The following is a 22,877-nucleotide window of genomic DNA, read 5'->3' on the forward strand; positions in this document are numbered from 1 at the left end:
AAAAGACATATGCACCCCAATGTTCATAGCAGCATTATTTACAAAACCACGATATGGAAGCAACTTATGTCCATCACCAGATGCGTGGATAAAGGAGATGCGGTATATATATATACAATGGAATATTACTCAGCCATAAAAAGGATTGAAATTTTGCCATTTGCACAACATGGATGGATCCAGAAGGTATTATACTTAGTGAAGTAAGTCAGACAGAGAAAGATAAATACTGTACATTATCATTATATGTGGAATCTAAAAAATAAATGAATGAATATAATAAAACAGAAACAGACTTATAGATACAGAGAACAAATTAGTGGTTACCAGTGGGGAGAGGGCTTAGAGGGAGGGGCAAGATAGGGGAAAGCAATTAAGAGGTACAAACTACTATGTATAAAGGTACAAGGATGTAATGTAGAGCACAGGGAAATAGCCAATATTTTATAATAACTTTAAATGGAGTATAATCTGTAAAAAGATTGAATTACTATGTTGTACACCTGAAACTAATATAACATTGTAAATCAACGATACTTCAATAAAAAAGAAAGAAATGTATAAATATAATTTACATCAACAGATAAAGGTAAAAATTATGTTATCTTAATAGATACAGAAAAACATATGATAAAATTAACATCCATTCATTATTTAAGAAAAAAATCTTGGTAAACTAGGGATAGAAAATAACTTCTGTAACTTGGCAAAATGTTTCTATCAAAAATCTACAATACGGTTCTTTACTGGTGAAAGATTGCCTTCAGGCCTTTACATGCAGCACCATATGAGCAAGTGAAACTAGACTAAGCACAAAGGAGAAAAAAAAAAGGAGAGTGGCCAAGATGGCAGAGTAGAAAGACCCTGAGCTCACCTCCTCTTGCGAGCACACCAGAATCACAACTATCTGTAGAATAGCCATCAATGAAAAAGACCAGAACCTACCAGAAAAGATCTTCTATGACTAAAGACATAAAGAAGGGACCACAACAAGATTGGTAGGAGGGGCAGACTCACAATATAATCAAGTCCCATACGCCCTGGGTGGGCAACCCTCAAAACAGAGAATAATTATATTGTAGAGGTTCTCCCACTGTAGTGAGAGTTCTGAGTCCCATATTGGGCTCCCCAGCCCAGAGTCCTGCACCAGAAAGATGAGCCCCAGAGCATTTGGCTTTGCAGGCTTAATTTCAGGAATCCCAAAGGTCTGGGGGAAATAGAGACTTCATTCTTAAAGGACACACACAAAATCTCACACACACTGGGACCCAGGGCAAAAGCAGTAATTTGATAGGAGCCTGGGCCAGACCTAGCTGCTTGTCTTGGAGAGTCTCCCAGAGAGATGGGGGGCAGCTGCAGCTCACCCTGGGGACATAGGCACTGGCAGCAGCCATATTTGGGAGCTTTCTATCATATGGACACTGGTGCAGGCAGGCACCATCATGGGATCTTCCCTCTGGCTCATTAGCACCAAGACTTGGCCCCACCCAACAACCTGTAGGCACCAATGCTGGGACACCTCAGACCAAACAACTAACTAAGCAGAGACATAGCCCCACCCATCAGCAGTCAGGCTGCCTAAAGACTACCTGAGCTCACAGCCACCTCCAGATATGCCTTTAGACACAACCCTGCTCACCAGAGGGCCAAAACCCAGCTCCCGCCCTGCCCTCTGGGAAGCTTGCAGTAACCTCTAGACCAGCCTCACCCACCAGGGGGCAGACACTAAACGCAAGAAAACCACAATCCTGTAGCCTGCAGACCCAGCCCACTGACAACAGGCCAGACCCTACCCTAGGATCAGCTGGGCCCCAGCCCTGCCTACTAGCAGGCCAACACAAGCTTTGTGACACCCCAGACCCCATACCCAACTGTGACAGGAATCACCCTCCCCACCCACTCCCCAGCAATATGATACCAGCTCTGGGATCCCTGGGCCCTGCAGCTAGACTCCAGGACCTGGATCTGCTTGCCAATAGACTTGCACTAACCCCAGGACCTGGCTTCACCCACCAGTGGGCAGGCAACAGACCTAGGGTCTTCTGGACCCTGACTCTGTCCACCAGTGAGCCAGCACTAGCCCCGGGGCCACCTGAGGTTCTATAATTAGCCACCTTGTGACCAGAACCCACTAACCAGCAGCTAGTAGCATCCACACAAGGCAGGGCCTGGCAACCAACCTGGCTAGGGACCAACAAAGCCTACCAGACTGCCCACATACCCCACCACAACAGAAGCACCCACACAGCCCTCGTGGGGGGAACCCATAGAGCATATAACATGGGTGACAAGAGGAATGTATGCTGAGGGGATGCATAGGACATCTCCTACAGAAGGCCACTTCTCCAAGGTCAAGAAAAGTAACCTAACACATACATAAAAATACAAATAGCAACTTAGACAAAATGAGGCAACAGGGGAACATTTTCCAGACAAAGTGACAAGATAAAACCCCAGAAGAACTAAGCGAAGTGAAGATAGGCAATCTACCCAAGAGAGTTCAGAGTAATGATTGTAAAGATGATCAGAGAACTTGGGAGAAGAATGGATGTCCAAGTGAGAAGTTAGAAGTTTTTAACAAAGAGTTAGAAAATATAAAGAACAACCAAACAGAGATGAAGAATACAATAACTGAAATGAAAAATACACTAGAAGGAATCAGCAGTAAACTAAATGCTACAGAAGAATGAACCAGTGATCTGGAAGACAGGGTAGTGGAAATCACTGCCGCTGAATAGAAAAAAGAAAAAGAATGAAAAGAAATGAGGACAGTTTGAGAGACCTCTGGGACAACATCAAGTGCACTAATATTCGCATTATAGGGGTCCCAGAAGGAGAAGAGAGGGAAAGGGGCGGAGAACATATTTGAAAACATAATAGCTGAAAACTTCCCTAACCTGGGAAAGGAACAGTCACCCAAGTCCAGGAAGTGCAGAGAGTCCCATACAGGATTAACCCAAAGAGGAACACACCAAGACACATTGTAATTAAAATGAAAAAAATTAAAGATAAAGAGAGAATATTAAAAAGCAGCAAGGGAAAGGCAACAAATACCATACAAGGAAACTCCCATAAGGCTATCAGCTGATTTTTCAGCAGAAACTCTTCAGGCCAGAAGGGAGTGGCACAATATATTTAAAGTGGTGAAAGGGAATAACCTATAACCAAGAATACCCAGAAGGATTGCCTTCAAAAATCAGGAATAATACATGGATGCCCCATCACCACTTTGATTCAGCATAGTTGTCCTAGCCTAGTAAGATAAGAAAAATGCTAAAGGGTGTGAAGATTGAATAGAAAGAAACAAAACTGTTTTTATTTGAAACATATTTAATTGACTACATTAATAACCAAATTAGTAAGAGTTTAACAAGTTGGCTGGATATAAGATAAACATACAAAAGTCAATAGCATTTCCTGGAAATTGAGTTATTTGTAGTGAGGTAGATGGACCTAGAGTCTGTCATACAGAGTGAAGTAAGTCAGAAAGAGAAAAACAAATACTGTATGCTAACACATATATATGGAATCTAAAAAGCAAACAAAAAAATGGTTCTGAAGAACCTAAGGGCAGGACAGGAATAAAGACACAGATGTAGATAATGGACTTGAGGATGTGGGAGGGGGAAGGGTAAGCTGGGACGAAGAGAGAGAGTGGCATGGACACATACACTACCAAATGTAAAATAGTTAACTAGTGGGAAGCAGCCACACAGCACAGGGAGATCAGCTCCGTGCTTTGTGACCACCTTGAGGGATGGGATAGGGAGTGTGGGAGGGAGACACAAGAGGGAGGGGATATATGTATAGCTGATTCACTTTGTTACACAGCAGAAACTAACACAACATTGTAAAGCAATTATACTCCAATAAAAATGTTTTTAAAAAAAGTCAATAGCATTTCTATAATTAGAAACAAACTCTTAGAAACTTCAATTTTTAAAGAAATACCTTTTACAGTAATAAAAAAGTAAAGTATTTAGAAATGAATTTTAACAAAAGATGCATAGAATAGTTATTGGGAATAGTTTAAAGCTTTACTGATGCACCTTAAAGAAGATATAATTAAGTGGAGCATGTTAATGGATAGAAACATTCAATATCATAAGGATTCAGTTCTCCCCAAATTGATCTATCAATGCAATTCCAATCAAAATGCTATCAGTTTTTTAATGAACCTGACAAGCTGATCCTAATATATATATTAGATGCGAAGATATATATTAAGGCTAAAGGTTTACCTTGCCTGATATTAAGATGATTAAAAGGCTGTTCTAATTAAGACAGTGTTATATTGACACAGGGAAAGGCAAATTGTCCAGTCTAGAACAGATGAGAGAGCCCAGAAACAGACAGCCATATTATATGAAAACTTGATATGTGGCTGAGTTGACATGGCAAAGCATGGAAAGGATGGATCTAGTCATTAAATCATACTGGAACTATCAGTATTCCGTATGGGAAAAATGAAATTTGATCCCTCTGCATGCCATTTACAATACTATATTTTAAATGTATTAAAGATTTAAATATGAAAGTTAAAACTTTTGCAGGAAAATATAGGAGAAAATTTTATCACCAAAGGTAGGAAAGAAGAGGAATAAAGTTTGCTAACCATAAAGTAAAAGATTGGTAAGTATGGTTACTTCAAAATTAAGAATGTCTGTCCATCAGAGACACCATGAAGAAAGTGATGACAAGTCATAACTATATTTACAACTCATATGACCAATAATGAGTTGGTATCCAGAATAAGGAATGCCTGAAACCCAATTTTTTTTAAAAAGACAATCTAATTTTTAAATAAACAAAAAATCTGAACAGGTATTTCACAGAAGAGGAAATCTCAAAATAAACATTAGTAATGTTTACTCATTACCCTCATTAGTAATCAGGGAAACACAAAACAATGATATCCCATTTTATGCCCACTAGTTTGCAAGAAATTAAGAAGTCTCACTATAGTGTTGGCAATAGCAGAGCATGGAAACTCTTATAGACTGACAGAAAGAATGTAATTGGTTCACAACTTGTCATTTTATTGTAAAGTAACAGTCACAATACCCTAGAAGAATTCCTAGAAGAATATCTCTAGAAAAACTTTTACAAATGTGCACTTGGAGACATGTACAAGAATGTGAATAGTGACATTATTTAAAAGGCCAGAAATTAGACTACTCAAATGTCCATTGAATGAGGCATGAATAAGTATTACAAGGTTTATTCACAAAGTGGAAATGAGTGAACCACAGCTACCTACAACAATGTAGATAAATCTTTTCAATATTGAGGAAAAAAGCAGATAACCAAGGATATAGACAATAAGATATCTCTTTATAAAGCTCAAGCAAAACAAAATACTAACGTGTTTGTTTAAAATAAAAAAACTAGTTTTAAAAGGAAAAGAATGATTTTTAAAAATTCAGTGTAGCAAGGTTTCCCTTAGAGAAGATCAGGGCAAAGCATATAGATATCTTACTAGCGTCGATGATCTACATCTTAAGTTGAATAAAGGCTTCATGAGTGTTCATTTTGCTGTTATGCTTCATAGCTTAAATATATGTTGCATGTATTCATTTTCATATAAAAAATTTTATAATGGCTTTCCAAAGAATGACTAAGTAATACATATGACAAAACTAAAACGGCCACTGTGATCAATGCATTTTGGCATCCAGAGGGCATCTGTCCAGGTTGACAGCAGTCTGCACTCATTGGGTATGTAAGTCTTTCAACCATTTACAAATCATCTTAATGATGCTGTCAACCAGCCTCCATTTCTCAGCCTTGGTACACAAGGATATCAGGTTCCCTTTCTAAGTGCTCAAACCATCTGTTTAATATTTCCTCCCAGTCTTTGCTAGGGATTGATGTCAAGCTCTTTTGGAAAGGTATTTTATCCATATGTGTTCTCAGGAAACACCAAATGTTAACAACCCAAACATAGAAGATAAAGATTCATTGCTTCCTAAAGTGTTCCAGAAAAAAAAAAAACTTTTTCTATGATTCATGCTTCAGTACAGTTGTCAGACTCCACTTATTGATTTTTTCTCCTTTCATTGTCTTCAAAAATAGACCAGAAAATGCAGCTGTTTATTGAGCTTGTCTTTGAAAACTACATTAAAGTCATGTCCCTATGGCTTTAAGACTAAATTAGAACCACTGTTTTATTTAATACCTAAAGATTTTTAACACAGAGAGACGTTTATTAACAGAAACCATGGTCTCAGAAAAATGGCAAAAATTGAATTGAAGAATTTTTTTTAGAGTTCCATAGAAAATCTAAAGTTATTTGAAAATTAGGTCTTTTAAATTTTTTCCTCACCTCTTTTGAGGAATAATTTGCATACTGTAAGTTGCATCCACAGTGTACAATTCAATGAGTTTTGACAGTTGTATATGCCCATCACCACAATCAAGATACAGAACACTTCCATCAATCCCAAAAGATTCCTCTTGTCCCTTTACACTCAATCCCTCTCTCCATCCTTGGCATACACCACTGATCTGTTTTGTGTCTGTAAATTAGTTTGTATTTTATATAAATGGGATCATATAAATGGTATATACTTCTTCTGTGTCTGGCTTTTTTCATTTAGATTTTGAGATTCATCCATGTTGTTTATATCAACAAGTAGTTGTTAGCTTTTTTTTTATTTCTGAGTAGTAGTATATTGTATGACTATGCCACGTATTGTTTACCCATTCTGCTGTTAATGGATGTTTCAGTTGTTTCTAGTTTTTGACTGTAGTGTCTAAAGTTCCTACAAATGTCTGTACACAAATCTCTGTATGGACATACGTTTTTGCTTTTTTTTCTTTTTTTTTTTTTTTTTGCGGTACGCGGGCCTCTCACTGCTGTGGCCTCTCCCGTTGTGGAGCACAGGCTCCGGACGCGCAGGCTCAGCGGCCATGGCTCACGGGCCCAGCCGCTCTGCGGCATGTGGTATCTTCCCGGACCGGGGCACAAACCTGTGTCCCCTGCATCGGCAGGCGGACTCTCAACCACTGTGCCACCAGGGAAGCCCTGGACATACGTTTTTATTTTTCATGGGTCTTACTGTGTTTATGGTTAATCTTCTTCCATCCACTTACTTTCAATGCATTTGTGTCTTTATACTTAAAGTGTATCTCTTATAGACAGCATAAAATTGGGTCTTGCTTTTTATCCATTATGCTCTTCTCTGCTTTTTTTTGGAGTGTATACTCCATTAACATTTACCATAAGTATTGATATGGTTGGATTTAGGTCAGTCATTTTATTTTATTTTTTTGTCCTCTCTGATTTTTCTTCATCTTTTCCCTGCTTTCTTTGGATTATTAAACATTTTCAGAATTCTATTTTATCTATTGTCATTAGCTAATTTTCTTGCATTATTTTTAGTGGTTTCTATAGGGATTACATTATACAATCTTAACTTTTCAAAGTCTACTTAGAGCCAATATAGTAAACTTCACATAAAATGTAGAAACCTCAAGATTACAGTACTTCACATAAAATATAGAAACCTTGTAGGGATTAAAATATATTTTTAAACTTGTTTATAGCCTACTTAGACTTAACATAGTACCATGTCATGGAAAATATACAAACTTTGCAACTATGTAGGTCCATTTATCCCCTACACACACACACACACACACACACACACACATACACACACATTGTCTTTTTGTTGTATTTGTTGTGTGTATTACATACACATTATAAACTTCACAAGGCAATATTATAAATTTTTGCTTTAAACAATCATGTGTATTTTAAAGAAATTAAGAGAAAAATAGTTTTTATATTTACTGTTTCCAGTGTTCTTCATTCATTCCTAAAGATCCAGCTTTCCCTTCAGTATCATTTCCTTCAGCTCAAAGAACTTTAGTATTTCTTGTAGTTTGGTTCTGGTAACGACAAATTTCTTAGCTGTTATTTTCTGAAAATGTATATTTCACTTTCATTCTTGAAGGAGGTTTTTCTTATATATAGACTTATGGGTTGACAGGATTCTCTTTTCTTTCAGCACATTAAAGATGTTGCTCCACTGTCTTCTGGCCTTCCATGGTTGCTCAATAAAAGTCATAGTCCTTAAATCACTTTCCCCTTTGTGTAAAGGATCGGTTTTCTGGCTGCTTTCAAGAATTTTCTCTTTATGTTTGTTTTTAAGCAGGTTTACAATGCTGTGACTAGGCACAGATTTCTTGTTTGGGTTCACTGAGCTTTTTTAGTCTGTAAATTTATATTCTCAACCCAATTTGGGAAATTTGCTGCCATTATTTAGTCAAATTTTTTTCTGTCTCATTCCCTCTCTTCACTCCTTTGGGACTCCAATTACCACATGTTAAACCTTTTTAAATTTTTCCACAGTTCCCCAAGGCTCTGTGGTATTCTGCTTGTTTGTTTTGTCCAAACTTTTTTCTCTCTCTTCTTCAGATCAGATGATCTCTATTGATCTACCTTTAAATTCACTGACTCTCATCTCTCATCTCCAGTCTGCTGTTAAGCTCATGTGGTGAATTTTTTGTTCAGATATTGTACTTTTCAGTTCTAAAATTTCCATTTGGTACTTTTTTATATTTTCTATTTCTCTGTTGATATTTCCTATCTTTTCATTCATTATGAACATATTTTCCATTCCTTATGACCATAATTTTAATTATGCTGCTTTAAAGTTCTTGTCTGTTAACTCTAACATCTTTGTCATCTTGGGGTTTGCATCTGTGGACTGTATTTTTCCTCTGAAATTGGGCCATATTTTCTGACTCTGTATGCCAAAAACATTTGGATTGTATTTTCTGAATATTATATTGTATAGACTCTGGAATCTATTGTATTACTCTGAAAATTATTTGTTTTAGCAGACAATTAACTTTGTTAGACTCAAACTGCAACATTTCATGGCCTGTAGTAGGCCCCTCACTCAAATCTCAGTTCCATTCTTTAAGCCTAAACTATGAACTGCTTTCAGTTTGTCCCACCTAGGTTCAGCTAGGTGCCTGGACTGAGTTTAAATACATAATTTCAGGCTCTCTGGCTCTGGCTTTCTCCTTCCTTGGATTTATTCCTCGCTCTCCAGGGGCTCTGGTTGCCCCAGGCTGCTTCCCCTGGTAATGCCAGTGAAAGACAGAGGGGTTTCTGTTGAAGCTTTTGTTGCCCCTGCACAGCTGTGATCGAGGCTACCCTCAGGGCAAAGGTGCAAAAAATGGGGAACTCATTCCTTGCTGGTCACTTACTCCAAGTTTCAGCTCCCCTCACAAACCTATCTTTGTTCAGTCTCAAGAGCCCTCGGGTAATTATTTTGTTTTGTTTTGTTTTTTAATACTATCCAGAGTTTGTCTGTTATTTACAGGAAGATCAGTTTGTTAGGTACTGGAACCTAACCAGATTGGAAGGCCCTTATTCACTCTTGATCAGTTTGGTTCTTTCTTTTTACCTCTTCTTCCATCTTCTGTTCAGGTTAATAAGGTCAAGTTTTTCATCATTTCTCTCTGTGTCTTTAGGAGATTATGATTTAAAAGAAGTTCTTCTAATTAAATCCCAACTCTTCATTCCTCCTCTTCTTTCCCCCTCATCCCCTGACACTCAGAAACAAACACACCCCTGCTTTACTAGGCAGATGACTTATATTGCTCCCCACCCAACCTTAGGACAATCTGGCTGCTTCTCTATCTGAAATCATGCCTATCATATACCTAGCACTAGAGCACTAGTTAGCACAGTACAAATATTGATTGTAGCCAAAAATAGACATAAGTACATATATAAATTTAGTGTAGAATGAAGGTGACAAATCACTAGAGCAAAGATGGTTCACAAATTGTCTGGGTCAAGTGGTTAGCCATCTAGAAAATATTCTAAATGGATCAGGGACATAAATGTAAAGAATGACATTTTTAAAGTAGTTAAAGAAAACCTTGGTGAAGTTTTTTATAATCTCAGCATAGGGAAAGGTTTTCTACCTATGACTCAAAATCCAGGTGCAATAATTTATTTAACTACAAAAAATTCATTATGTAAAAGTAAAAATCTTAGGCATGGCAAAGATCACCATAAACAAAGTCAAAAGACAACTGCAAAACTAGGAGAAAGTGTTTGCAATTTATATCTCAGGGGGAAAAAAGACAAATATATATATAGAAAATCCTAAAGATGCCACCAGAAAACTACTAGAGCTAATCAATGAATTTGGTAAAGTTGCAGGATACAAAATTAATGCACAGAAATCTCTTGCATTCCTATACACTAACAATGAAAAATCAGAAAGAGAAATTAAGGAAACAATCCCATTTACCATTGCAACTAAAAGAATAAAATACCTAGGAATAAACCTGCCTAAAGAGGTAAAAGACTTGTACTCAGAAAACTATAAAACACTGATGAAAGAAATCAAAGATGACATAAACAGACGGAGAAATATACCATGTTCTTGGATTGGAAGAATAAATATTGTGAAAAAGACTGTACTACCCAAAGCAATCTACAGATTCAATGCAATCCCTATCAAACTACCAATGGCATTCTTCACAGAATTAGAACAAAAAATTTTACAATTCATATGGAAACACAAAAGACCCCGAGCAGCCAAACAATCTTGAGAAAGAAAAACAGAGCTGGAGGAATCAGACTCCTGACTTCAAACTATACCACAAAGCTACAGTAATCAAGACAGTATGGTACTGGCACAAAAACAGAAATACAGATCAATGGTAGAGGATAGAATGCCCAGACATAAACCCACGCACATATCACCTAATTTATAACAAAGGAGGCAAGAACATACAATGGAGAAAAGACAGCCTCTTCAATAAGTGGTGCTGGGAAAGCTGGACAGCTACATGTAAATGAATGAAATTAGAACACTACCTAACACCATACACAAAAATAAACTCCAAATGGATTAAAGTCCTAAATATAAGACCAGACACTATAAAACTCTTAGAGGAAAACATAGGAAAAGCACACTTTGACATAAACCGCAGCAAGATCTTTTTTCACCCACCTCCTAGAGTAATGGAAATTAAAAGAAAAATAATCAAAATGGGACTTAATTAAACTTAAAAGCTTTTGCACAGCAAGGGAAACAATAAACAAGACAAAAAGAGAACCCTCAGAATGGGAGAAAATATTTGCAAATGAAACAATGAACAAAGGATTTATCTCCAAAATATACAAACATCACATGGAGCTCAATATCAAAAAAACAAACAATCCAATTAAAAATTGGGTGGAAGACCTAAATAGATATTTCACCAAGGAAGACATACAGGTGGCCAATAGGCACATGAAAATATGCTCAACATTACTAATTATTAGAGAAATGCAAATCAAAACTACGATGAGGTATCACCTCACACTGGTCAGAATGGCCATTATCAAAAAAATCTAGAAACAGTAAATGCTGGAAAGGGTGTGGTGAAAAGGGAACCCTCCTGCTAACGCATATATATGGAATCTAAAAGAAAAAAAAATGGTACTGATGAACCTAGTTCCAGGGCAGGAATAAAGACATAGGCATAGAGAATGGACTTGAGGACACGGGGTGGGAGGGGGAAGCTGGGGCGAAGTGAGAGTAGCATCGACATATATACACTACCGAATGTAAAATAGTTAACTAGTGGGAAGCAGCAGCACAGCACAGGGAGATCAGTTCCATGCTTTGCAATGACCTAGAGGGGTGGGATAGGGAGGATGGGAGGGAGGCTCAAGAGGGAGGGGATATTGGGACATATGTATGCATATGGCTGATTCACTTTGGTGTACAACAGAAACTAACACAGTATTGTGAAGCAGTTATACTCCAGTAAAGATCTATTTTTTAAAAAATTCAAGGGGAAAAAAAAGACCAAAAACCCTATAGAAAAATGGACAAAAGACATAAACAGATAATTCAAAACATATTTTAAATGGTCCTTAAACATATAAAAATATGCTCAACTTCACTCATAATTAGAAAAATGAAAACTAAGACTACACCAACATCTCCCACCTTTAGATCAACAAAAGTTAAAAAGTATGACAACACATTCTGTTGGTGAGGCTACATTTCCATTTATTGCCGGTAGAAGGCACAGTGGTACAACACATTTGGAGGTGAATTTGGCGGTATCTAACAAAGCTACTTAGGCATTTACTTTTGACTCACCATTCCCACTTCTAAAACTCCAATACCCTGAAGATATACCTCTAACAATATAAAAATGCATACATATATACAGGATTACAAAGCTGTTATACAGTCTTTCTAGATTTTTATTTTTGTTGTTTAGGATATGTTTTAGGACTTTCTTCAGTTTCTGTGCCTTTTTTTTTTTTTTAACATTTCCTTACTCTACCTAACTCCCCAGTAAGTGTTATATTCTTTCTTGGTTCCTCCTACTTTTGTTTTCATCTCAGAGTAGATCTCTCAGCTCATTTGGGCATTGAAGAGGCAAAATTCCTTGGTCTAGTTCTCAGGCCCTCACCAACAGATTTAATGCCTTCCTAGCCCCACTTCCTCCTTTTCCTAAATAACCATTTCCCTACTCTCCTTCCCCACCTCAGTGCCTATCAAAACACTTCTTCCCAGTCCACTTTTCTAATTTGCATTGCAATTTACATTAAATGCTTTTTGTTTATAGAATATGTAAATTAGTTTGTGCAGGAAAAGGCTTTTAAAATACCTTCTATGTATAGTGTTTCCCAGGTCAAACTATGCTTTAGATTTTGGTAAATCTCAATCAGTAGAGATCAACCCCTTTCGCAGGTGGGTTGCATTTTTTCCTCAGTAAAATGAAAATAGAGCTAATTGAGACCCATAAATAAAATATTTTTTCTTACACCTTGAATCATATACTTTTTTTTTTTTTTTTTTTTTTTTGCGGTATGCGGGCCTCTCACTGTTGTGGCCTCTCCCGTTGCGGAGTACAGGCTCCGGGCGCGCAGGCTCAGTGGCCATGGCTCACGGGCCCAGCCGCTCCACGGCATGTGGGATCTTCCCCGACCGGGGCACGAACCCGTATCCCCTGCATCGGCAGGCGGACTCTCAACCACTGCGCCACCAGGGAAGCCCCATATACGTTATTTAAGAGAAAAATGTCACCAAAAAAAGAAGAAAGAAAGAAATGGCACTGGCATTTAGTAACTAAAATGTTCATGTGTAGACAGCTGGGAGGCAGCTTTCTAATCTTTCATCCATTATAGTTGCATGATGCTTTAAAGTCTACAAAGTGCTTTCAGGTGCCATCATTTCCTACTCAAATGAACACTAAGCCTAGGTATTATTATCATTCCCACTTCACAGATGAAGAAATTGAGCTTAGAGAGATGAAGTGACTGGTCTAAGGTCACAGAGCAAGTTAGGAGCAGAATGGCTAAGATTAGTTCATTCTGTGCAGTGCAGCATTTACTGAGCTCCTGTTGTATTCCAGACACTGTGCTAGTGCTGAGGGTGCAGAGGTGGATAAGGTGCTACATCTGGTATCCACAGGCATAGAGACACCCTTCCATAAGCAAGACCCTCTTTACTGCACCTGCAGGATCTCCTTTCTATTTGGGCTAGCCAGGGCAGGGCAAGTCAGGCACCTCAAAGCAGGATTGGATGGGAATTCCCTGGTGGTCCAGTGGTTAGGACTCTGCACTTCCACTGCAGGGGGCCCGGGTTGAATCACTGGTCAGGAACTAAGAAGCCATGCAGCTCGGCCAAAAAAAAAAAGCAAGATTGGATGGCAGGGAATATTGTCAACTCCTTGTCACAGGATGTTGCTCCCACAGCTCCAGATGTGTGGGGATGCAGTGCAGCTTCTCCCTTAGAGAAGTCCCTACCACCAATCACAGGCTTCTTCACCCTTAGAAACACACAGGCCTGAGAAAAAGCAATTCTGAGAAGATTACTTTCCCAGCCAAAGTAATTGCTCTGGAAACATTTTCTTTCCTAATTCATCTTCTTACTAAGGGCCGAAATATTTGGAATTAGGTTAGGACATGTCTCAGAGCTAGAGGTGCCCACAGGTCCCTATTTTGTCTCCAATAATGTAAATCATCCATCGTGAATCATTAGTATTTCATTCTTTAGTTAACAGTCAAGCCTTTTTTTTTTTTAGCCCACCTTAGCCTGCACCGCCTTGACCCTCCATCATAAAACTCTCTGGGTAGCTGACTAGGGCTGGAAAAGAGGCATGTCCACTACAAGCTGAGGGATCTCTGCTTGTGTTCTGCTCATGGGACTCCCAGATTCCTCTCCCGTCTTTCCACCACTGCCCACTACCACCACAGAACAGGAAAGCATGTGTGGGAGGCCTGGGCTGAGACATGGGCATCCCACACAAGCTAATAGTTTGGCACACCTTCAAACAAATATTTTTAAAATACTAATTCAACAATTGTTTAGGAGCCAAAGGCTACAAAGAGGAAGAGAAAGGAAATGAGTACTGGCTCTGTTCTGCCCAGTCTTGCACACTTCCCTAAGCAGAGCCAAAGCCCACCCTTCTTAGAAATAGGTGTAGTGACTACCTGTTGTTACATGAGTGTGTTCCTTTGTGGGGGTCTCATCCTTCACCCCAGCAGTTTGTGTCAGTCCTCACTTCCTCCCTTCTGCTTTAGCCTTCTTGCTATTCCTCCAGTATACCAACCTCATTCTCACTTCAAGACCTTTGACCTTGCTGATTCCTTTATAAAGAACAGTCTTCCCACAGATGTTTTCATGATTCAGTTGTTCACTTGGTTCAAGTCTCTGCTCAACTATTACCTTCTTAGAGCATACTTCTTCCCTGGCCAGCCAAGGTAAAGGTTCACACACACACACACACACACACACACACACACACACACACACACACTTATCCTGATTTATTTTTCTTCATTATTATTATCTGTAATTTTTTTCTGTTTTGTTTATTTTCTGTTCTCCCACTAGAATGGTAAACCATGAAAGCAGAGAATTTGTCTTTTTCTTTGTTGACACCAAGCAGTGCCTAGCTCATAGAAGGCACTAAATAAATAATTATTTGAATGACAAATTAAATGAATGAATAAGTGAATGAATGAATGAATGGCAGCAGTAGTCTCCCTGGGAGGGTATAGTTCTGGGAAATAAATTTTCTCTATCTCATTACACTTCTACTTATAGACTGGGGCCCTAGGAAGATGATCACCACTTGGTCAGTCCTGTGCTTACTTCTCTGCAGAGGACACGCTGCCTTAACCCCCACTACCCCTGCCACCTCCTTTCAAGGGGCTTCTCCTTTTTCCCAGGGTCCAATCATTACCACCACAAATGAGGCAAATGAGCTCAGAAAGACAAGCTAGACTGCCCCTAACATTTTGAGCTGTCAGAGACTATCCCCTTGCAGTTATTGATTTTAAGACAGTGGTTGAATGCCTCTGCACAGTTGTTCCTGAGCCAACTTTGTCTGCTCTGATTACTTATCCTAGTTGTTAACATCCTGAAGCCACTCCTGTATTCACAGGGTACACAGCACTGATTGTAAACTGACCCAGGAAGGCTAAGGTACCATGATTATACAGTTTCTGTAGTGGTTCTTGACATTTTTGGGGTCACAGAGCTCTTCTGAGAATCTGATAAAAGCTAAGGTCCTATCCCCTTCCTCCACCCCTCCAAAATACACCTATACACATATAGACAAAATTGTATACAATTTCAGGGGTTCCCAGAACCCCTGAAGCCCATCCATAACACCCAAGGACGGGTGACATGATGGTCATTTAGAAAGAAATAGGGGGCTTCCCTGGTGGCGCAGTGGTTGAGAGTCTGCCTGCCGATGCAGGGGATACGGGTTCGTGCCCCGGTCCGGGAAGATCCCACATGCCGCGGAGCGGCTGGGCCTGTGAGCCATGGCCGCTGAGCCTGCGCGTCCAGAGCCTGTGCTCTGCAACGGGAGAGGCCACAACAGCGAGAGGCCCGCATACCACAAAAAAAATAAAAAATAGAAAGAAATAGGTTTGGCCTATAGGTCAAGACCTTTGTGGGACTGGGGAGGATGTGCAGGAGCATCATTTTCCTGGGCTTCTACTTTAGACATTCTCTGTCAAGAGAGAAATATAGCCATTATATATGTAAGTATGTGTTAAAGTGTTAAATTCTCCCATTTTAAACACATTTCAATTTTGTAACACTATTTTAGGGTTGACTTCTGAAAAGGATTGCTTTAGGCATTACCTTACTACCTTTAGGCTTTCTTAGTCTTTCCCATTATTGTGCCTCTTCCAGAAAAGCTTAGCCCAGTGAAGGATGTCACTGCTTATGGCCACAGGGAGGCAGGGTAGGTCCAAAAACTGAATGTGAATGCCAGCTGCAGCTAGACTGCAACAGACTAGGCCTTCTTTTGTCAGGAACACCCAGACACTTAGAGCCGCCACCTTCACTCCAGTAACCTTTCTAGTTCATAACAGTGTGACCAGTCCCTGCTAGATAGTCAATATGGAAGCTGTTCTTCAACGTCTGAGAAGTCTCCTTCCCATTCCCCAGGTTTAGTACATTTAGTTATATTTGTGAAGAACACAGGACCAGGTGTTGATGTTCTTACGTATGTTGGTGGCAGGGAGAAAGTCACCGAGATAAGTGATTGGAAAAAAAGAATTTTAAAAAAGGAAAGCACATTCTTTTCCTATAAGAGCAAATCATTTTGTTGATGAGAGAAAAGGAAGAAAATGCCATTTGTTAGACCTACTGCATGCCATTCATGCAGGTAATCATCTCACTTCTTATGCCTCCTATAACTATGAAATATGTTGTGCTATCCCCACTTTGCCCAAAGTCACATAGCTAACAACTTTCAAGCCACAATTCAAACCCTGGTCTTTCCACTACATTCCACCACCTTTCATAAACTCAAAAAAAATTAAGAAAACCCTTCAGGAGAAACAAAGTAACAAGTATAATTAGTATTGCCTGTATGGAGTCCACAGATACCCAGGAGGTACTGATTAAAACCAATAGGGAGGATATAATTAAGCATAGCTTATTGGACAAAGTCAGTTCTGAGTTGGAACCTGGAGGAGCTGCAGGCCATGGATTGACAAGAGTAATAAAAGCACTAAGGAAGGAAGTCACGTGGCAGGGAGACTAGCTCAGTTGAAGCCCAAGAGTTACAGGAAAAAGTAATGAGAGCTGAGGAGGAGGGAGCAATTGTTTAACTCAACAGGCACTTGCTAATCTTCAGCTCTCTGCAAGCTGCTGAGCTGAGGGATGGAGGGGTGGGGGTGTTGATAGGTTCTCAACAGGCAGAGAAGAGGAGGAATGTATTGATATGAGCCATACAGAGTAAGGGAAGAATGGGGGTATTATGAGGAATAATGAGTAGCAGCAAGTGGTACAAAATGAGTGAAGGGAATAAAGATGACAGCAGGAAGGCAGTATGTGCTCTTTAGGAAAGGAAGGATCTGATGAAACTATGTTTTAGAAAAATTAACTGGTAGTAAGAAGTACCAGAGGGGAAAGAATGGAGTTTGATGGGACAGCTAAGAGGCTACTGCCATAATCCAGGCACAAGGAAATGGCTGCCTGGACCAGTGGCAGAGAATACGGAAAAGAAGTTCTCTCTCTAAAGTGTTCTGGTTTACACATTAGTCTTTAGCTTGGATGATGTGAGAAGGTCCCCTCAAATCTGAAGCAAAGCGCCTCTATGGCGATTACCTGAGAACTTTTTCAAAGGAAGAAGCTCCACTCTGTGGCTCTTCCAAGAACCTGTAGGTTAAGAAGTTGGAAAGAACTCTCATACCATATACAAAAATAAACTCAAAATGGATTAAAGGCTTAAATGTAAGACCTGAGACCACAAAACTTCCAGAAGAAAATACAGGCAGTAAGCTCTTTGGCATCAATCTTAGCAATATTTTTTTGAACATGTCTCCTAAGGCAAGGGAAACAAAGCAAAAATAAACAAACGGGACTACGACAAACTGAAAAGCTTTTGCACAGTGAAGGGAACTATCGACAAAATGGAAAGCCAGCCCACTGAATGGGAGAAGATATTTGCAAACGATGTATCTGAAAAAGGGTTAATATCCAAAATATACAGTGAACCTATACAACTCAACATCAAAAAACGAACAACCCGGGGCTTCCCTGGTGGCGCAGTGGTTAAGAATCCGTCTGCCAATGCAGGGCACATGGGCTCGAACCCTCGTCCGGGAAGATCCCACATGCCATAGAGCAACTAACCACGTGCACCAAAACTGAGCCTCCACTCTAGAGCCCACGAGCCACAACTACTGAAGCCCGTGTGCCTAGAGCCCATGCTCCACAATAAGAGAAGCCACCTAGATGAGAAGCCCGTGCACCGCAACAAAGAGTAGCCCCCACTCGCCACAACTAGAGAAAGCCCGCGCACAGCAATGAAGACCCAACACAGCCAAAAATAAATAAATAAAATAAATAATTTTTTTTAAATGAACAACCCAATTTAAAAATGGGTAAGGGACCTAGATAGACATTTTTCCAAAGAAGACATACAGAAGGTCAACAGGCACATGAAAAGATGCTCAGCATCACTAATCATCAGGGAAATGCGAATCAACATCACAATCACTTCACACCTGTCAGAATGGCTATTATCAAAAAGACAGCAAATAATAAATGTTGACAAGGATGTGGCGAAAAGGGAACCCTCATGCACTGTTAGTGGGAATGTAAATTTGTGTAGCTACTATGAAAAACAGTATGGAGTTTCCTCAAAAAATTAAAAATAGAGCTACCATATGATCCATCAGTTCCACTCCTGAGTGCTTATTCAAAGAAAAAACACTAATTTGAAAAGATATATGCACCCCTATGTTCATTGTAGCACTATTTACAGTAGCCTAGATACGGAAGAAACCTAAGTGCCCATCAATAGATGAATGGATAAAGAAGATGTGGTATATATACACAATGGAATATTACTCAGCCATAGGAAAAAAAAGAATGATATCTTGCCATTTGCAACAGCATGGATGGACCCAGAGGGTATTATTCTAAGTGAAATAAGTCAGACAGAGAAAGACAAATACTGTCAAATTTCACGTATATGTGAAATCTAAAAAACAAAACAAATGAACAAACCTAACTAAACAGAAACAAAGTCATAGATATAGAGAACAAACAGGTGGTTGCTAGAGGGGAGGAGAGTAGGGAGAGCAGAGAAATAGCTGAGGGAGGGTAAGAGGTACAAACTTTCAATTACAAAATAAATGAGTCACAGGTATCAAATGTACAGTATGGGGAATATAGTCAATAATTATGTAGTATCTTTGTATGATGACAGATGGTAACTAGACTTACCATGATGTTCATTTGGGGATGTATAGAAATATCAAATCACTATGTTGTGTACCAGGAACTAACATACTGTTGTAAGTCAATTTCACTTCAAAAACCAACAAACTCATAGAAAAAGAGATCAGATTTGTGGTTACCAGAGGCAGGGGGTGGGGGAGGGTGAATTGAATTAAGGTGGTCAAAAGGTACAAAATTCCAATTATAAGATAAATAAGTACTAGGGATGTAAGGTACAACATAATAAATATAATTAACACTGCTGTACATTATATATGGAAGTTGTTATAGAGTAAATCCTGAGTTCTCATTACAAGAAAAAATTTTTTTGTATTTCTTTAATTTTATATCTGTGAGATGATAGATGTTCACTAAACTTATTGTGGTAATCATCTCATGATGTGCATAAGCCAAGTCATTATACTGCACACTTTAAACTTACACAGTGCTCTATGTCGATTATATCCCAATAAAACTGGAAGAGAAAAAAGAAGTTGGAACGAACTTTAGCAACATTGATGGAGTGTCTGTAGGGAAGACTGGCATTTTCCTTCACAGAGGCAACATGTTTCAGGCCTGGTTCTTCAGCTTTACAGAATCAGAAAGTTGATTTTCTCAACATCTTCTCGGAGATAGAGTCACCTTATCAAGCTCAAGACTAAAGTATTAGCCAGAATATTTTAGAGGAAGAACCATAACCACTATAATCATCAAGAAGAACAGAAACTTGACAAACACATCCTGCCATCAGGATGCCTCACTGAGCCAGCACTCCCTCTCCTCTGAGCCACACTTGGATGATGGCTGCCAGCAACTGCCACTGTTGCTCCCTTCCTCTGTGCTCCATTTCTGGCCAACCCCTTCTAATGGACACATTCATTCTTTAGATAAGCCAGTACCATCCATAGGCTCTAGTCAAATCTTGCTCTGGTCTGTAAGCCATTCTCCTTTTCTTTAAATTTATTTAATCTTTATATGTTTTGTTTTATTTAATTAATTTATTTTTGGCTGCGTTGGGTCTTCGTTGCTGTGCTCAGGCTTTCTCTCCAGTTGTGGCGAGCGGGGACTACTCCTCCTTGCGGTACGTGAGCTTTAGGCACGTGGGCTTCAGTAGTTGTGGCGCACGGGCTTAGCTGCTCCACAGCATGTGGGATCTTCCCAGACCAGGGCTCGAACCCGTGTCCCCAGCATTGGCAGCCGGATTCTTAACCACTGTGCCACCAGGGAAATCCCCATTCTCCTTTTTTAAGGTGACTGTTTTTCATAGACCTCATCACTCTGTATTGATTTTATTGTTTAATTATTTGAGGAAATACCTATTGTTCTTATTTCCAGATTCTCAACTTTGCTATTGTCCCCATGTACTGCCCATGGTAGGAATTTCTAATCTTCAACCCTTTCCCTGGGGAGAAAAAAAACACTTATTTGTCTTATCCAAAATTCTGTTGTTTGAACTTGGGGCAATATTATCCTCTCTACTTTTTGAGATCCTTTGTTCAATTTCATTTATTTAGTTCTTTATCTGCCTCCTTATGCTTTAATAACCATTTTGCCTCTCTGAAGAGAAGCTGTTCAGTCATTTCCATACTTCTTACTCAAGTTGAAGTCCAGGCTCAGAAAAATTACTTCTTGTTTTTCCTATGACACAATAAGTTTCACATTATTAAAAAGAACATTTCTCTTCACTCATGAGGAATGTTTCTTTGACAATGACTTCACATTTATCACTGTAGTACCTGAAAACATAGTAGAGCAGATGAGATTTTAAGGAGAAATGGTCAAGAATAATGTTGCTTTATAAACTCCTTAAGGCAAAGAATATCATATACCTTTGTATATTATTTCATCTTCCATGTAGTACATAATTAATATTATTGCTTGATGCAGTGAATGAAATAGCTAGTAAGCTAATGAACCCTCATAACTATCCACAGAAGATAGTAGAGTTTTTTTTTTTTAAGTGAAAGCGAGTTTATTTAGAGAGATACACATTCCATAGGCAGAATGTGGTCCGTCACAGAGGGCGAGAGCAGCTGATGGTACAGTTTTAATTATACTGGTCGAAGAGAAATGCATTTGGTGCCCCTTTTCAGCCACAGAATAAGTCGTTAAATATAATATGAAGTCACTTAAGTCTCACCACACTTTCCCTGCTTGGGTGCCAATACATTGGACTGAAGCCCTTTGTTTCCTGTGGAGAGTCTGCCACCTCTGCAGACTTGTCCTCAGGAATGTTGTTCTAGAAATAAACCAGCTTTCTCCTTGGGGTCCATGAGTCATACATAGAAGTTAATTCATTGGAGCAACTGGCTTTTCTTAGGCCCTTTGTAAAAGTATTTCAGAGAGTCCCTCATGGTGAGGCAAAAAAAGTCATGCTCCTCTTCAGTTTCTTTCCAGCTCTTGTCTCATTTCCTCTCTCAGTGCTTCCTCCATCACCTTATACTTGGCTTTTACTGACAAACTTTACCTCCAGACCTAGATCCCAATTCCTGAGCTCGTGTTGCCTAAAGAAGGAAGTAGACCATCAAAGCCTCATTACCCCACCTACCTACTCTCATTTGGAGATTCAGATTTGGAGTCAAACCACACTCCACCAGACCATCCCTGTCTTCTTGGCTGCTAATCACACTTGTGAGATATAGTATGTCAATAGCAAACTTGTATAATCTGTGTCAGAAGGTGGAGGTCAGGAATTCATCTTTTTTTCTTTTAGTCTTTTTTAAATTTATTTTTTTTATAACAGAGATAATAACTGAATACATTTTCACTGTGAAACAACAACATAAAACTGAAGTCCCCCTTGTTAACTAAGTATTTAACTTGCATTGCTATATTATTTTTGGCTGTTCTTGTATTCTAGAGTTTTTAAAAATATTCAATACAAGAAATACATGAATACAATAAAATACAAACACTATAGAAGTATGAATAATAAAAAGTGAATGTATCTCAGAACTCTGCCCTATTTCCTGTCCACTATTAAGAGTTTGATAATAGCCTTCCAGAGCTTTGTAAGAGACATTTCCATACATATGTATGCACTTAGGCTAACAGTTTTATTTTTATATAAATGGGTCCATACCATACATCTGTTCTAGAACTTTCTTTATTCACTTACTATCTCCTAGCTTTCCATGTCAGTACATTTAGCTTTACTTTGTTAACAGCTGTATAATACTCCACAGTCTGTGCCATAATTTATTTAAACATTCCCCTATTGATGGGCATTTGAATTGCTTCCTGTTTGGGGTTTTGATTATTTGTTATCACAACAGTGCTGTACTGAACATCTTCGCATATGTTTCTTTGTGTACTGTCCAAGAATGTCTCTAGGCTAGATATCTAGAGGTGGAATTGATGGATCAAAAAATGGGTGCATTTAATATTTTATATTTTTCAAAATTTGTAATTAAAGAATTAAACACTTTAACCACTGTTCCCCTTTCTTCTGCAGAGAGTTCTATCCTGGGAACTGATATTGACCTTCAGACTATAGACAATGATATTGTCAGCATGGAGATTTTCTTCAAAGCCTGGCTGCATAACAATGGAACAGACCAAGAACATGTCCACCTTCTTCTTCCTTCACGGAGTTTCAGCGACATTTCCAGAGCCAGAGATAATCCAAGTACACAC

General features: G+C 39.0%; 1 protein-coding gene across 1 annotated transcript in view; it reads left to right on the top strand.

The window, feature by feature from the left end:
* The window catches only part of M1AP (meiosis 1 associated protein), a 56,866-nt gene that overhangs the window by 28,838 nt on the left and 5,151 nt on the right, over positions 1-22,877 (top strand). Inside the window, exon 4 of the mRNA XM_060169423.1 lies at positions 22,696-22,869. Within this exon, the coding sequence (XP_060025406.1) occupies positions 22,696-22,869 (174 nt within the window). The remainder of the gene's footprint in view (positions 1-22,695; positions 22,870-22,877) is intronic.

The sequence above is a fragment of the Lagenorhynchus albirostris genome, chromosome 13 (genome assembly GCF_949774975.1).
Source record: "Lagenorhynchus albirostris chromosome 13, mLagAlb1.1, whole genome shotgun sequence".
NCBI lineage: Eukaryota > Metazoa > Chordata > Mammalia > Artiodactyla > Delphinidae > Lagenorhynchus > Lagenorhynchus albirostris.